The sequence below is a fragment of the Triturus cristatus genome, chromosome 7 (assembly GCF_964204655.1).
Source record: "Triturus cristatus chromosome 7, aTriCri1.1, whole genome shotgun sequence".
Taxonomy (NCBI): Eukaryota; Metazoa; Chordata; class Amphibia; order Caudata; family Salamandridae; genus Triturus; species Triturus cristatus.
Genome location: NC_140590.1, coordinates 723327384 through 723344609, shown reverse-complemented (window position 1 = coordinate 723344609; position 17226 = coordinate 723327384). Strand labels below are relative to the sequence as shown.

The 17226-nt window shown below is 47.4% G+C and overlaps 1 protein-coding gene across 2 annotated transcripts in view; it reads left to right on the top strand.

The window, feature by feature from the left end:
* The window catches only part of RNF213 (ring finger protein 213), a 2329248-nt gene that overhangs the window by 1098574 nt on the left and 1213448 nt on the right, over positions 1-17226 (top strand). For both annotated transcript variants that reach the window (XM_085617427.1, XM_085617426.1), the window contains exon 19: positions 6470-7065. In XM_085617427.1, the coding sequence (XP_085473553.1) occupies positions 6470-7065 (596 nt within the window). The remainder of the gene's footprint in view (positions 1-6469; positions 7066-17226) is intronic.

Sequence of the window (17226 nt, the reverse complement as noted above, 5' to 3'; positions counted from 1 at the left end):
ACCCAATGACTTTTCCCTTCTCCCTCCAGACCATCCCACTCCGGTCGGGGGCAGACTACAAAATTTCCTTCACGTCTGGGAGTCCATCACATCAGACAAATGGGTGACCCAAATTATTCGTTCAGGGTACTGCCTAGAACTCACATCTACCCCCCCCCCCCCCCCAACATTCCACCCAGAAAACGCCCAATGTCACAAGAACATTCCACGTTACTGAAACAGGAGATAATCTCCCTCCTACAAAAACACGCAATAGAACAGGTCCCCCCCCGATCAGCAAAATGTAGGGGTCTACTCCCTATATTTTCTGATACCAAAAAGAGACGAGACTCTACTACCTATCTTAGATCTCCGGCCTCTAAACACATACATACATTCGGACCATTTTCACATGGTAACACTTCAGCAGGTACTTCCGCTCCTCTCCCAGAACGACTTTCTCACCACACTGGACTTGAAAGACGCATACTTTCACATTCCGGTACACCATGCCCACAGAAAGTACCTCAAATTTGTAGTGGACGGGCAACACTACCAGTTCAAGGTGCTCCCATTCGGGGTCACAACGGCACCAAGGGTATTCACCAAGTGCCTAGCGGTAGTGACGGCACATCTCAGAAGACAGCACATTCACGTCTTCCCATGTTTGGACGACTGGCTCATAAAAGCCGCGTCCTACAACCAATGTGTACACCACACCGCCACTACAATCCAACTACTTCACCAACTAGGCTTCACAGTGAACCAGCAAAAGTCCCAGCTAACACCATCCCGCATAAAGCAATACCTCGGTGCCACCATAGACACCTCAAAAGCCATAGCCTACCCCAATCCGGCCAGGATTGCAAGCATTCAGGCTTTGCGTCAAAAATTCACACTTCAACACTCCCTCCCAGCAAGAGTGTTTATGCAACTGATAGGGATGATGGCCTCTTGCATTTTCATAGTGCCTCATGCCAGATGCGTCCACTCCAAGAGTGCTTAGCGCGCCAATGGAACCAGGCCCAGGGGCAACTGACAGATCTGGTGTTGGTAGACGGTCGCACCCATCGCTCTCTGCAGTGGTGGAACACCACAAATCTTTCCAGAGGTCGACCGTTCCTGGACCCGGTTCCACAAATAATCCTAACAACGGACGCATCGCTCTCCGGCTGGGGAGCTCATCTACTACATCTCACAGTGCAGGGCACATGGACGCCGCAACAAAAGTTACTCCACATCAACCATCTGGAGTTACTGGCAATCTTTCTAGCCCTAAAATCCTTTCAGACACAGATTTTAGGCAAGGCAGTCCTTATTCGCACAGACAACATGACGGCCATGTACTACATTAAAAAACAAGGCGGCACACACTCTCCACAGCTCTCTCAACTAGCACAGAGCATATGGAGATGGGCAATTCCACACAAAATCTTTCTCCTAGCCCAACATGTCCCAGGAGTCCAAAACACCATGGCAGATCTGCTCAGCAGACAGACGCAGCAGATCCACGAGTGGGAACTTCACCCACAAGTTCTTCACCCATTCTTTCAGATGTGGGGGCATCCACACATAGACCTCTTCGCCACCCACGAAAACAAAAAATTTCCAAGCTTCGCCGCCAGATACCCACACCCATTGTCCAAAGGCAATGCGATATGGATGAACTGGTCAGGCAAATTTGCGTACGCCTTTCCACCTCTCCCACTAATTCCATTAGTGGTGCGAAAGCTGCAACAGCACTCCCTCACACTGATTCTAGTAGCTCCAACATGGGCCAGACAACCGTGGTACACCACGCTGCTGGAACTCTCGGTAGTGCCACACCAAAACTTACACCTCTCACCATGCCTCCTAACCCAGAACCATGGAGAGATCAGACACCCGGACCCAGCTCAGCTCAACCTTGCGATCTGGCTCCTGAGATCCTAGAATTCGGATACCTTAACCTTCCCCTGACTGTATCAACGTCATCAGAGAAGCTAGACGCCCTACCACTAGAGCCTGCTACGCTGCAAAGTGGAAAAGATTTGTTGTTTATTGCCATAACACAATCAACCCTCTAGACTTATCTATACAGCACATCATATGCTACTTGCTCCATCTACAAAGGTGTAACCTAGCATATACATCCATTCGGCTACACTTCGCAGCAATTGCTGCTTACCTACAAAACAGACAGCACCTATTACTTTTCAGAGTACCTGCCATTAAAGCCTTCATGGAAGGCCTAAAACGAATAATTCCCCTCAGAGTGCCACCCTCACCTGTTTGGAACTTAAATATAGTTCTCACAAGGCTAATGGGACCGCCTTTCGAACCTTTGCATAAATGCAAACTGCAATTCCTCACATGGAAAACAGCTGTACTTGTTGCCATCACCTCCCTTAGAAGGGTCAGTGAGATACAAGCACTTACTATACAAGAACCTTTTCTCCAAATGCACCCGAACAAGGTTGTCCTCCGTACCAACCCAAAATTCCTACCCAAAGTCATCTCACCCTTTCATCTAAACCAATCTGTAGAATTACCGTTTTTTTTCTCGCGACCTCAAACTGTTGCAGAAAGGGCTCTACACACACTGGATGTTAAAAAGGCCTTGCTTTACTATATCCAGAGATCTCAACCTTTTAGAAAGACAAAGCAACTGTTTGTCTCTTTCTCTCCACCTCATAAAGGCAACCCCATCTCGAAATCAGGGATAGCTAGGTGGATTGTAAAATGCATACAAATTTGCTACCACAAAGCAAAACGCACGCTATCTGTTCCCCCTAAAGCCCACTCTACAAGAAAGATAGGGGCTTCTATGGCTTTTCTAGGGAACATCCCATTAGATGATATCTGCAAAGCAGCTACATGGTCAACACCGCACACTTTCACTAAACATTACTGTGTAGATGTGCAAACCAAGCAACAAGCTAGTGTGGGCCAGGCTGTACTAAAAACACTATTTCAAACCACTGCAACAGATACCGGTGGTCGCCGCTAAGGTTGGGAACTGCTATATAGTCTATGCAAAAGTGTGTAATCTGCAGCTCATATGCCTCGAACGCTATCGGTTCCCCCTAAAGCCCACTCTACAAGGAAGATAGGGGCTTCTATGGCTTTCCTAGGGAACATACCACTAGATGACATCTGCAAAGCAGCGACATGGTCAACACCGCACACCTTCACAAAACATTACTGTGTAGATGTGCAAACCAAGCAACAAGCTAGTGTGGGCCACGCTGTACTAAAAACACTGTTTCAAACGACTGCAACGGATGCCGGTGGTCGCCGCTAGGGTTGGGTACTGCTATATAATCTATGCACAGTGTATAATCTGCAGCTCATATGCCTCGAACGGAATATGCTACTTACCAGTATGCATCTGTTCTTGGCATGTACAGCTGCAGATCTACACACGCCCACCCACCTCCCCGGCTACCTGTATCTGTTCCAGTCTATCTTATTTAGATTCAACACACATGGGTTTCTTCACTGTTATTACTACGCTCCATCTTTCCCTGTTGGCGAAAAAACAATCTGAGGATGGAGCCGAAGCCCATGCGCAATACAAACCAAGGGAGGAGTCACCGACCTCGTGACTTCCAAAGACTTTCCAAGAGGAAAAAGAAACTGCAAACATCCAGGCCCAACACCAGATGGCGATCTATGCAAAAGTGTGTAGATCTGCAGCTCTACATGCCAAGAACAGATGCATACTGGTAAGTAGCATATTCCTTCTCACTTGGAAGGTAGCTTTCCTCATAGCTATCACATCTCTCAGGAGAGTGGATGAGCTTCATGCACTAACCATAGAAGAACCATTCTTACAAATACAGCAAAACAAAATGGTTCTTTGGACCAACCCAACATTTTTACCAAAGGTCATTACTGCTTTTCATATCAACCAATCTGTTGTGTTGCCCGTGTTCTTCCCTCTACCAGATTCTGTGGCAGAACGTGCTTTACACACTTAAGATGTAAAAATAGAAATTCTTTACTAAATATAAAGGACAAAACCTTTCCACAACACAAAACAACTATTTGTCGCTTTTGCTCCACCACATAAAGGCAATCCTATATCAAAATCAGACATTGCAAGGTGGATAGTCAAGTGCATTCAAATATGCTATGCAAAAGAGAAAAAAGAACATTAACAATTCCCGCTAGAGCGTGCTCCACACACAAACCAGTGGCTTCTATGGCTTTCTTAGGAAACATTTCCATAGCTGACATCTGTAAAGCTACAACAGTCTATACCACACACATTTACAAAACAGTATTGTGTAGAGGTGTTAGCTAGACATCAAGCTAATGTAGGCCAGGCAGTTCTACGTACACTAACTCAAACGACTGCAACAGCTACAGGTTAGCCACCCTCTGGGAGATTACTGCTGTACAGTCTATGCAAAGCATATGATCTACAGCTCACATGCCTCGAATGGAAAATGCTACTTACCCAGTATGCATCTGTTCTTGGCATGTGGAGCTGTAGATTCACATGCGCCCTCCCACCTTCCCAGGTACCTGTAACTGTTCCAGTACTATCTTAGTTAGATACATACACATGGACATCTCTATTCTACTCTTACTAGCTCCATTCTCACCCTCTGCGGGAAAACAATCTAACAATGGAGCCGATGCCCATGCGCACTATCACCGAAAAGAGGAGTCACCTACCTCGTGACTGGAAAAGACTTCTTCAAACAAAAACAAAATGCAAGCATCCAGACCCAACACTAGATGGCAGACTCTCGCAAAGTTTGTGAATCTACAGTTGTCCATGCCAAAAACAGATGCATACTGGGTAAGTAGCATTTTCCTTTCTCTACAAGTGTTGGCCACTACCTTTTTCTCTGGATCGGGGGTCTGCTGATCTCACTTCCCAGTTAGGCACACTGGATTAGTCCAGACCACGGTGAAATGTGGTGCTGCCCTTAGTGAACATTTTTTTGGAAGAACTGATTCAATATTATTAAACCGTGGGGAGAGTGTGGGTGCACACTAGTCAGCCCTTGCAAAGTAGACTGTTTAGCCTCTCGATAAGCTCTTACCAACCAAGTAATCTATGGATTGCAGTTACCTCCTGTCTACACAAAGATTTTACTACAGTCTGGCGGCCAACAATAGTTAATTTGTTCTCAAGGGGGTGGGGGGTGGTTAATGACACATTGGATACTTAGTGACATCTTTAAGGTCCTTGATTTTACTCCCGAGAAGACATTTGGGAATATTTATGTTGGTCAAAACACGTCGGCACACCATTGAGCCACATTTTCTTTATAAATAATTGGAAGTAATCAAGAAATGCCTTTTTTTTTTTTTTTTTTTTTTTTAAAGCGAGTTCAGCTGACCATGAATTTGGACTTTTTTAAATGACTGTTCAGCTTCCACTTTGATTGTGAACTTGAGGTGGTAGTCTGGCTTCCAATTGAATGACACAAGTGCTTTCTTCATTCTTGCACTAGAAAATTTTAATGTGCAAACTCAATAACGGATCATGTGATAAATAGAAATTCAAGATGGGATACTTGATGCTTTCTTGTTTTTGTGCATGCTACAAACATCATAGTTCAATAGATTCAATTGTTTGTGAATACATTTAAATTATACTCTTATAAATAACAAGCAAGTCAAAATCTTTTCCATAAAGACAAAATACTATTCTTCTATTCCTTCTTCCAGGCCTTGGCTGGCTTCTTGCTGAGACGACTCATGTCTCCATATCATGTTGGGCATGCTTCTGGTCCTTAGTCACGGCCCTCTTGCTTTCATGGTGCAGTTAATGATACCTCTTCTTGTGGCTTCCTCCCCTGAAGAGCATGTATCCTGCCGTATATCTTTTCAGACTTTCTCGTTCAGTCGAGCTTGGTTGCCATCTTAGCAGGGTAGTTTATGACCCTCTCCCAAAATAAGTGAGCACATCTTATCTAACACGATTCCCTGGTTGAATATGGGGTTTCGGGTTCATGCTGGCTCGCTAGGAGTCTAGCTGAAATTAGGGTGCCACCCTGAGGCACGCCCCATTTTTCTTCCTAATGTTAATAGGGCTTGTATAGATTAGTGTTTTACAGCAAATAGAAGCCAATCACTTAAGTGGCTTATTAATGGTAGTTTCTAGTCAATCTCTTTCCAGACAGCTTACTCACCTATCATGTTGTAGTCTAACTGGCCTCTTAATATCTTGTTTTGGCAGAGAATAAGGGCTGATGACCTAAACCATACAGGTTTGCAAAGCAGGAAGGGTCTGGGTAAGATCAAGCCACCAGTATACATGGGATTTATATTTCTGTATTGTTTGTACTGAGAAATGGCCCTACATTGTCACCTACTTGCTGGCGTCTCAAATTTCTGGAGTAACGTAAAATGAGGAGTGCCTGTGCTAGAGTGACTACAGTCAGTAACTCAAACATTATCAAAAACTGAACAAATGATTAGTGTTAAAATTTGCATCTAAGCCCTTGCCTTATGCATACGTGTTTAATGGTTGTTCTTTCTTTTGCAGTGGACACTGGTGAAGTTACTCAACTCCATTTAGCTGATGTAGGCAATAAAAAACTCGATGACATGGTGAACGTGAAGCTGCTGGACTCTATCTCTGAGTCAGAGGAGGTTATGGTGACCTATTACAACCTGAGTGACGAAGTCATGGAAATGGCTAAGCAGTTGCATGAATTTAAAGACAGCCATATCTTCGGTCTTTGTTGGGAAAGAGAAGCCAAGGCTGTTGGGGGTGAGGACGACGAGGATCATGACCAAGAACTTACATTGGAAGAGTTAAAATATGAACTGTTTGATGCATGCTTTGAACAGTACAGAGAAATATATAAAAACCTGCAATCGGGGAAGCTCACATTCAAAGTGGTGGCTGACATTTTCAGAGACTACAAAGACAGTTATAAAGAGCTGAAGGAGGAGCTCCAGATCATGCATCATCTTGATGTGAAAGACAAGGGAGACTGGATAGATTTCCGCGTGCAGCAGATTGAACAGTACCACCAGCTCCATCTGGCTATTGACTCTGCCAGGGTCATCGCAAATGTCAAGAAAGAGCTGAAGCTGTCTGGTGATTTCAGAACACTGAGGACCTTATTACAATTTGTAAGTTCACTATAACATCATTGATAACAAAAAGAGTGAAGGATTAATGGTGAATGAGCACTTGTTAAACATTGAAAATCAGATAATCAGAGGAGCAGACAAGTCCTTGTGATGGGCACTTCTAACCGCGATTCCCCACATTATCAATATTTACCCAGGTTTCGGCATGTATCAGAAAACGTAATAGCAGTACTCCTGTGTGCCCTTAGGTGGTGTTGTGCGGCTCACCATTGAACCACTCCAGAAGTGAAAAGTAGGGCTGCATATAAGCACCACCCAGACACTCTGACATCAGTTCCTTTCTTACTCCTCTTTGACAAGTATTTTTTCTCCAAGTTTTCTTTTCTGGTGTGCAAGGGACAATATGTTACCTCTAAAATTTAAAGGATTTGAACCCCGTAGTGAGTGTCGCAAACAGATGTCTGTGACAGATCCCCACGAGGTATGTCTGTGATTCCTGGTGTCAGAGAATTACTCCAATGTCTGACAGCTATGCCCAGATGAACCCAAAGGCCGTATGGGACTGCGAAATAGAACTCTGCATTGTCAAACATCAAAATACTCTTCACCCTGACGAGTTGAAATCAAATGGAGCTTCCTATTCCTGAAGTCCTTCCCATAGCACATACTCCTAACAGTCCAAGCATTTGGGTAAATATAAGAAAAGCATGAGAAACCAAAGAAGGAATTGATCCCTTCCTGCCACACTCAAAATTAAGAGAGGATTGCTGTTGGTGCCTTTTATGTATCTTGAGTCTTCATCTGGTTCCGCACCAGCTTCAGTGTCAACTTCAGTTCTGGAGCCAATCTGTGCTGCGGTTCTTTTCTCATTGATGCTGGTGAAGACGCCTCCAGCGCCAGGAGAGGAGCCAAAACTCATAATAGGATTCCGACTCCACGCCGACTTTGACTGAGGCCTTGTCCTAATCTTTTGGGGGTTCAGCCAATAATAAATCCCTCTGACTCGGATAGCTTGCCATTACCACGCAGTAAAGCTCATAAGCTACTTCAGCTCTTTGGGTGAGATTCTGTTAATAATGACTTTGATAAAGGAGGCACATTCACCCTTTAATATTATGAGGCCTATTACTACTCTGAACTACAGGATGCTAGTGGTCTGGGCACGTCCCCAGACACTGAGCTTGTATCTCCACCTAGTCCTTCCACTGAGGAGAGTGCTTCTGTTATGATGGTCATGAGGTGGGCTGCTAGGGACCTTGACCCGCAGATACCCTCAATGAAGGTGAAAGCAAAATGTTTTAACAGAGGTTCTTCAGTGTGGACAGGCACCAGCTGAACCTTTACTCTCATTCAATGAGGCCTTGAGGGATACTGTTTTAGACACTTGGGCAAAGTCATGTTCTGAGCCCACAGTTAATAGACCGGTATCTCGTTGCAATAGACAGGCACTGGACTTAAACAGTACCCTACACCTAAGATCTTAGTGGTCCCGGCGTTCACAAGCAGTCAACCATAATGCCTTCCCCATGACTTCTTTTGGTAGTGAGCCTAAGTGCATGGAAACTGTCAGCAAGCACATGTTTTCTTCGGCCAGCCTTGCTTTCTTCTCAGTCAATACCAGCTTCCTTCTCGGCCCAACAGTCATGTTTTGTGGGAAGCAGTTGTATAAAACCTGACCGCAGTTCCTGAGGACCTAAGCACTTGTTTAACCCAGTCTTTGCAGCATGGCTGGGATGCATGTAGTACCATTTCATGGTGAAAAAGAAGATTCAGCCCTGGAACTCTTTAAGATGATTAATGACACAGCATGTTCTCTGGGGATGTCTGCTCATAGGAGACAATTTCTGCAGCAGTTTTAGCCCTTTAGTGGCTACACTGGGCTTTTTTCAATACTGCTAATGCCAGACACCACCACCACTTGCACAACAGCCTGCCCAGCCATTTTGTGGCTGAGACCACGGCCACCAAACAGCATTCAGGGCATCGGGAAGAATTATTTGCAGTTCATTTCCCTCCCCTCCAGCAACCACAACCACAAAATCACTTTATTTTAATGTGTGCTTTTCAACACACACCCACCATGTAGGAGGCAGAATCTGACATTTCCTGCAAAGGTGGCAGCACATATCTTCAGATGCATGGGTCATCCAAATGTTCAAGTAAGGCTACACCCTACCATTCCTTTCTGCCCTGCCGTTTTTACCCTCTTCCATCCAACATGGCTGACAGAGGAACACTTGTCAATTTTTGTGGCTGGAAGGGGAGGGTCTTTTTTTGTAAAACATATGTTTATTGGCATTTGTTTAAGTTAACAGTATGTACCGTACAATGACAGGAGTATTGTAGGTAAACAAAACCTAAACGGCATCGGTTGCGTAATCAAGATGGGAGCTTATCTCCCATATGAAACTGCGGCTAACCACGGTGGGGGGACCTTCTATAAAGTGTATCACAGTTCAAGAAGCTAATAAGTCCTACCCTTCCATGGGGCCTCATAATCTGCACTGTCCTGTTAAATTGAAGCTTCAGCCTCCCAACTGGGGAGGAACTCCATAGAAGAAAGAAAAATCAAAGACATAACAATGAACTCAATTACCTTTTCCCCCTCCTACTTAAGAGGAGCGTGGTGGCAAATCACGTAGTGGTGCGTAAACGGGTGGCTAGGCTAAGGATTAAGATGTTAAAATTGGAAACGATGCATGTCTCTAACAGACGGAGGGCAGACCGCCAGCAGTAGACCTCGTGTAAGGAAGGCGACAAGGGGGCCCCACTTATATTCAAATCCCTTGTAATCATCGCGGAATATGTCCGCCATTCTTTCTAGACATAAAAGTTTCCACAGTCTGGCATGCCACACCGAGATGGCAGGAGTAGTCTTCTTCTTCCATGCGGCTGCAATTGTGATCTTCGCGGCCCCAATGCAAGTCCACATAATGGCCTTATCGGCCCTGGTCTGATGTTCTAGAGCAGGGTCCCGGAGACCCAGGAGAATTCCCTCCATGGACGTCGGTATGGGGTATCCCAGTATGGTTTTGAACTGGGCTAGGATATCCTCCCAAAAAGGTCGAATGGAGGGACTGTCCCACCATATATGTTGGAAATCACCTAGCAGCCCACACCACCTCCAGCATCTATCTGACGTGTTTGGGGAAAATGCTTTTAAGTTTGGCGGGGTAGAAGTACCAGTCCATTAGAGTTTTAAAGTGTGCTTCTCTGAGCGCCAGGGAATGGTTACATTTTGAAATGTCGAACCAGAGTGCTGCCCATTCCTTGGTCTGTTTATCTTGGTGTACCAGGTGCTCCCACATAGACATGTAACGCGGCTGGGCGAAATGTGAAGTGGAAAGTAGATAAATGGAAAGTAGATAATTATAGAGAAAGGAGATCACCCCTTTCATTGAACCCACTGTCCTCACATACTTTTCAAACCCCGTTTTCTCCCGCGTAGGATTATCTCGTGTGTGTGTGGGGTGAGCGCCCAATGCCGCAGCTGCATGTAGTGAAAGTGTTAGTCTGGGGATCGGTGAAACTCTCTTCTGCAGTTATCAAATGTTAAGATGTCATAATTGTGGAATAAGTGGTCTAGCATGAGGCATCCCCCCTCCCTCCAGGCATCGAATGGCCATTCATGTAAGGCTGGAGGGAAAGCCGGGTTGAAATGGATCGGAGTGTAGGGAGAGGGGAACGTGGTCCACGCCTCGTTTCCTGCTAAGGAATCCCAGACTTTCAGGACCGTACGAGTGGGTGTGCTAATGTATGCGTTTGTTGGGCGATCCTTCCTATGCTTCCAGATCAAATCCCACTTTGTCCTCCCCACTACTCTCCGATCCATGGGAAGCCAGTGCTTCCCAGATTCCCTTTTGAACCATTCCGTCACTGTCCTCAATTGTGCCGCCTTATAGTAAAGCCCGACATCAGGCATTCCCACCCCTCCCTTTGATCTAGGTCTACGCAGGATAGAGAAGGCGAGACGCGCCCGTCCTCCCTGCCAAACAAACTTAGTGAGGAGAGATTTGATGGTGGGTAGGAAGCTCGAGCCTAATTCTATGGGCAATGCCTGAAAGAGATGCATCAGTTTGGGCAGTAGGGTCATCTTAATAGCGTGGATGCGGCCTAGCCAGAAAATAAAGAGAGACTTCCACCGCTTAAGGTCATTCTAAATTCGGAGTCAGGTTGCAGAACTCCTCGGGATCCGGGTGATGATAAATAGGTCCACCTCCTGATCTCCCCGGACTCCAACCAAGGGTTACAGAGCCCAGAGGTGATCAGGTGAGGGAAAGGGTGTGGGGAAGGGTCAGCAGGGAAAAGATTCTGAAACGACAAAACATACATATAACAAATATGAACAGTCTACACTCATTAGGTCTCACTAGACAATGGGGTTACTACTATTACTGCGGGCACAGACCTCTCTTCCTGAGAGTCCACCCACCTGGTGCACAATACCAGACACTCCCACAGGTATTCATAGAACCTCCATCAATCTCTCACTTAGACCCCTAGTGCACTTTCCTCCCTGTACCATAACAGAGTAGATCTTACGTCAGACCTTTTCTATGAGTGAACTAATCCCCTTCCCTAGGGTAATGGTGTAACTCAAAAGACAACCTAACAAAAAGGCTTCCACGGTGGAGACACCGCCGCCGGGGATCCCTACGATGTAGCGCTCCTTCACCTATGTGAATCTCAACACGCCAGGTTTCTATTCCAATCTTTCCTAGCTTAGTGCCCCCTTTTTCCAGCTCCAATGTCTCACTCCTTTAAGCTTGTTGGCGCTCCTCCGAGGCCGTCGGTGAATGATTGCTACACCGGTGATTACTCTCCAAAGTCTCGCTCCCTTTAGCGCCGCCAATAAACTGTAAGCTCCTCCGAGCTCGATAACACCAATGCACTCCTGCACGCGCCGACAGATAGTTAAGCTCCTCCGAGCTCGATAATACCAATGCGCTCCTGCACGCGCTGTCGGAATGTTCAGCTCCACCGAGCTTCGACCGGGGTATTAAGGGAGGTGGGGTAAGGACGTCCACGAAGGAACAGAACGGTGAAGGGAGGGTAAGCTCAGCCGAGCTCAACCGCTACCACTCACCTGCTTCCTCTCGTGTACCGCGTTGACTTCAACTAAGCTCCCCCGCCTGGTCGCCAAGCTCCGAGGGACGGGGAAAGTCGAGTCCTCCGATGCAGCTCCCCCGCCTGGTCGCCAAGCTCCGAGGGACGGGGAAAGTCGAGTCCTCCGATACAGCTCCCCCGCCTGGTCGCCAAGCTCCGAGGGACGGGGAAAGTCGAGTCCTCCGGTACGCCTTCCTCAATTCCTCCGCTCCTGCAGTAATTTCCGTTCCCTCTTGGACTTATCGCTCCAATGGTGACGAACGAATCCTTGGGTTCCAAAATAACGCACGCCTTCTGCTGTGCGCAACGTCTTCTTATAGACGCCCACTTCCTGGTTCTAGGGCTGCTGGGATTTGTAGTTTTGTGACGCTAGGTAGGCGCCGAAGATCCCGAATCCTCACACGATGGGGGAAAGTTAGCTTTATAAAGTCCTTCTACCTGGGGTGTCAGTTGGATCCCCAAATATTTTTTTTTTGTTGTTTTTTTTTTTTGTTGCATATTTATATAGCGCGAACTCGACTCAAAGGTATTGGAGCGCTTTACATAGCACCGTATTTACATTACACATTCAGGCATGGGGAGATTAAGTGATTTGCCCAGAATCACAGGAAGTGGACGCGACCTCGAGGCTCGAACCCTGGTTTCCTGCACCAGAGCGGCTCGATCACTGTAGTGGAGAGTGGGCCCGGAGGGTGCTTGCTTCGGATTTCGGGAGAGTAAGATTGAGTACGTAAGATTTGTCTAAGTTGGCCTTGAATCCGGGCACCACCTCGAATTTGTTCTAGTTGCAGAGCCAGGAGGGAATGTGCAGGGTCTGCGAATGTCAGGAGAACATCGTCCGCGAAAAGCGGAATTTTATGATCGTCCCCTCCAAAGGGAATCCCCTGTATGGATGCATTATTGCGGATGGACAGCGCGAAAGGTTCAATGCTTAACGCAAAGAGCAGGGGTGAGAGTGGGAACCCCTGCCTGGTGTCTCACGTAAGAGAGAATGGGTCCGACAATACTCTGTTGACTTGGACGCGAGAACGGGCTGTGAGTAATTGGCCTTAATCATATGTATGAGACCCTCTGCGAAACCATAAGCCTGTAGGACTAGAAATAAAAACGCCCAGTCAACTCGGTCGAACGCCTTTTCGGACTGCCGGGATCCCTTTTTTGTTGGCTTTCTCTATTAGGTGTATGATTCATCTAATATTGTCATGGGTTTGCCTTCCCTTAATGAAGCCCGATTGATCGGGGTGGATCAAGTCCGGCATCAGGTCTTGCATCTGATTAGCTAGAATAGAGGAGTACATTTTCGTGTCCAAATTGAGGAGCGCGAATGGTCGATAAGAGGGGCAAAGTTGGGCATTCTTCCCAGGTTTGGAGATGACCGTAACCACTGCTTCGGCCATCGAGGGGGTCACTTCCCTGTTTCAGCCATCTGATTAAAAAGGGTTGTGAGATGGGGAATGAGGTCTGGGGCAAAGGTTTTATAAAAGTAGGCAGTAAGGTCATCAGAGCCAGGGGCATTATGCATTTTAAGAGCAGATCTAGTCATTCTCACTTCATCCGTGGAGATAGGAGGCGAAAGTAGCTCATTTGTAGCCTGAGAGATGCGGGGAAACCGCAGTGCTTGTAGATGGCCGTCCTGTCCTGTTGGATGGTATCTCTGGGTTCTAACGTATATAGTGCTTCATAAAAAGACCCATAGAGGGCCGCCTTTTCCCAATCGGCGTGAATTAAAACATTATTCCGATCGTGAATGCCACTAATAAATTCTCTCTCTCGCTTCACTCGCAACTGTCTCGCTAGGTGCTTACCAATCTTGTTCCCTTGAGTGTATGAGGTATGGCATAATTTGAGCAATGTATACTCAGCCCCGTTGTTATATATCGTCTTTAACTTCCCACGTAAAGCTGTGAGGGCACGTAAAGTTACTCTGTTGGGGTTATTCTTATGGACTAGTTCCACCTGTTCTAGTTCCCGCTCTAGATCCTCTCGCTCACGCGCTCGCCGTTTATTTAGAGAGGAATGGAGTGCTATACATTTCCCTCTAATAACTGCCTTAAAGGCATTCCACGTGGTACTGGGGGAGGTGTCCTCCGGTTTATTCACCCTGAAGTAGTCCATGATGGTATTGCGTAGTTCTGTACGAAGTACCATGTCGCGTGTAAGGGAGACCAGGAAGTACCATTTCGGAGAGTTAGTTGTGGTAGAGCTCCGATTTAGGCATATCAAACGGGGACAGTGATCCGATATCGCAAGAGGAAATATTTTAGCCTCCGTAAGCTGACCCATCAGTCGTTGGTTAATGAACATGTAGTCTAAGCGGGAGTAAGTGTGGTGCACATGTGAGTAAAACGTGTAATCCCTTGTTTGGGAGAATAAGGTACGCCAGGCGTCCCTCAAGCCAGTGTTGTGGATTCTTTGCTTAATGTCTGCAGGGAAGCAGCCTGCCCCAGCTCTCTGGGTATGAGGGCTGTCTGCATCAGATTTCCAGGTGAGATTGAAATCCCCTAAAAGAATTGGTGGTCCCTCAACAAAATCCTCCATTTTATCAAGGAGGGAATGAAGAAAGTTTGTCTGGCCTGCGTTCGGAGCGTATACCGCTATGAAAGTGCATAATGTGCCCCTCAGAGTGCCTTTCACCATGACTAGTTGACCCTCCCTGTCCGACCATATGTCTAACGGTTGGAACTTCGTTAAGGCGTGGAACATCAGAGCTACCCCTCGGTGCTTAGTGTGGGCCAATGATCTATAAATGAGTGGGTATGATTTGTGTTTAAGTCGTAATTCGTCAGTCCGCTGGAGGTGTCTCATGAAGTGCCACTATGTCAAAATGATGGTCTGTGAGGTACTTCTATACCTTTTGTCTCTTCTGTGGGGAATTGAGGCCTCTAACATTCCATGAGGCTATGGTAATAACCATCTTAACTAATGTGGCCCCTGTCTTCCTCGCTCTTAGCCTTGCCGTCATCTCTCTCCAACTGCCTCTGGAAGGCTGGAGATCTCAAGAGTCCACGCCCTATCCTAGCATCGAGCCCCCTAACCCGTCGCTGTGTGAGTTGTATATGCCACCACCACGTCTCCTTCCCCCTCCCACTTCCTCCCAAAACCCCTAGAAGAAAAAAGAAAATCACAAACCCCGACAAAACTAATATGAACTTGCGTCGAGTATACTATAAGTCCTTGACTTTTGGTGGGCCCACCCGTTCAGGTGGTATGATGGATGCCGCCACCAGTGGTCCCAGCCGTGCCCATCTCGGGGGTGTTTAAGTAATGCAGATCGCCGAAAACAGTAGCCTCTGTGCAATCGCAGTGATAAAATCTTCCTGACCGCCATGAGAGCCAAGAGACAATAGCTCCAGAGAAGGGGGGGAGGGGGGGGGGGGGATTTGACCTCGGACGACCTTGGACGGAAGGCGGTGTGTATGCGGAGCACTTCCTGTTGGTTGTCGATCTCAGCCATCATCTATGGTTCCCTTTCTTGGACGTGGTTCACTTCGCAGGCAGCGGGTTGTGACGTCGGGGTCCCATTGCTTCGGTTGTTGTTGCTTCCAGATCAGGAGTCGGGAGGCCCAGCAATTCCAAGCCAACTTTGAGATCAGTGATGTGCTGTTTGTTGTAGTCGAAACTGAGGCCGAATTGGTAAGTCCAACGCTACTTGATTTTGTTGTCACATTTCTTGTTTGTAAGAGGGTGAAAGTGTTGTCTCTTTGCCGGTGTGGAGGGAGCTACACCCTGATAAACGCTGCAAGAGTGACCCTGGAATGAGATCTTGTCTTTTTTCCAGGCCGCCGAAAGAACCGTCTCCTTCACCTGAGCCATTGAGTGGGTCCTGGCCTCAGATGTAAAAACTAGGCATTACTCCCACTACTTCCTTGTGCCAAAAAGGCCATAGATTTTCATACTATTTTAGATCTCCATTCTCTCAGCACCTTCGTATATGAGGACAAATCCAGGATGCTGAAGATGGCTCAGGATTAATTCAACCCTAAATTCCAGAGACTGGATTGTACTGTTGGACCTGCAGGGCGCACATATCCATATTAGTGTCCAGCAGGCCCTTAGACATTACCTGCTGTTTGCATTAGGCCAGGAGCGTTTCCAAGTTGCAGCGCTTCTTTGGCCACACTAGTGCCCCTCGCTGCTCACAAAAGTGATGGGGTGGTCGCAGCACATTTTCGGGGTTTGAGGGGTACAAGTCTTTTCATAACTCAATGATTGGCTGTTGAAAGTCGGCTTGCCTCAGGCAGTCGTAGACTACCTCTAGACGACGATAAATCTCTTAACATTGTTGGGGTTCGCTATCAACATGCTAAAGTCACACCTGACTCCTTCATTGATGCTCCCCTTCATTGGAGCTGTCATACATACGATGCAGATCTGAAAGAAACACGTTAGTTAGATTCCTCACCTTAGAATATCCCCAGGCGTCAGACTGGATCCGTAAGATTTTTTGTAGCAATACCCCTTGCGCTTCGCTAGGCGTCGTCGTCGGAGTACTTAGACGCCGCCCTCGCGCGCTGACGTCAGTTCTTATTTTTTCCGCGCCAGTAAGCGCCGATCCGGGAGAGCTACCCCTTTTAGTCGTTTTTTGACTAAATATTTTGACTCTTTTTGGTCACTTTCTCGACTCTGGTGCCGATAGGATGCCTGGTTTCAAGGCCTGCGACGACTGTCACTGACTGATGTCGGTGACGGACCATCACCGCCGGTGCCTGTACTGTTTGGGGCCCGACCACGACGTGGAGTCGTGTTCCGATTGTATGGCCCTGACCTCGAAAGCTAGGCGGGAGCGGTCCCGTAAGCTTCTCGAGCTTCGCCACTCGGCTCCGCACCCCTCTCTATCCCGGTCCAGGAGGAGGTCCAAGGAGCCGCAGTCGACATCCTCGCTCGTCTGGCTCGAAGTCTTCGGGTAAGTCGAAGCGATCCAAGAAGTCCAAGAGGCGACACCGCTCTTCGGACTCCCCTCGCCGGTCGCGCGACTCGGCCGAGGGTCAGGGTGGTCCCACCCCGCGGCTCCGTCGGAGCCGCAGGCGCCGCGTACGTCCCCATACCCGCCGGTCCCTGGGACTGACGCGACGCCGGCGGAGGTCAGTGCCTTCC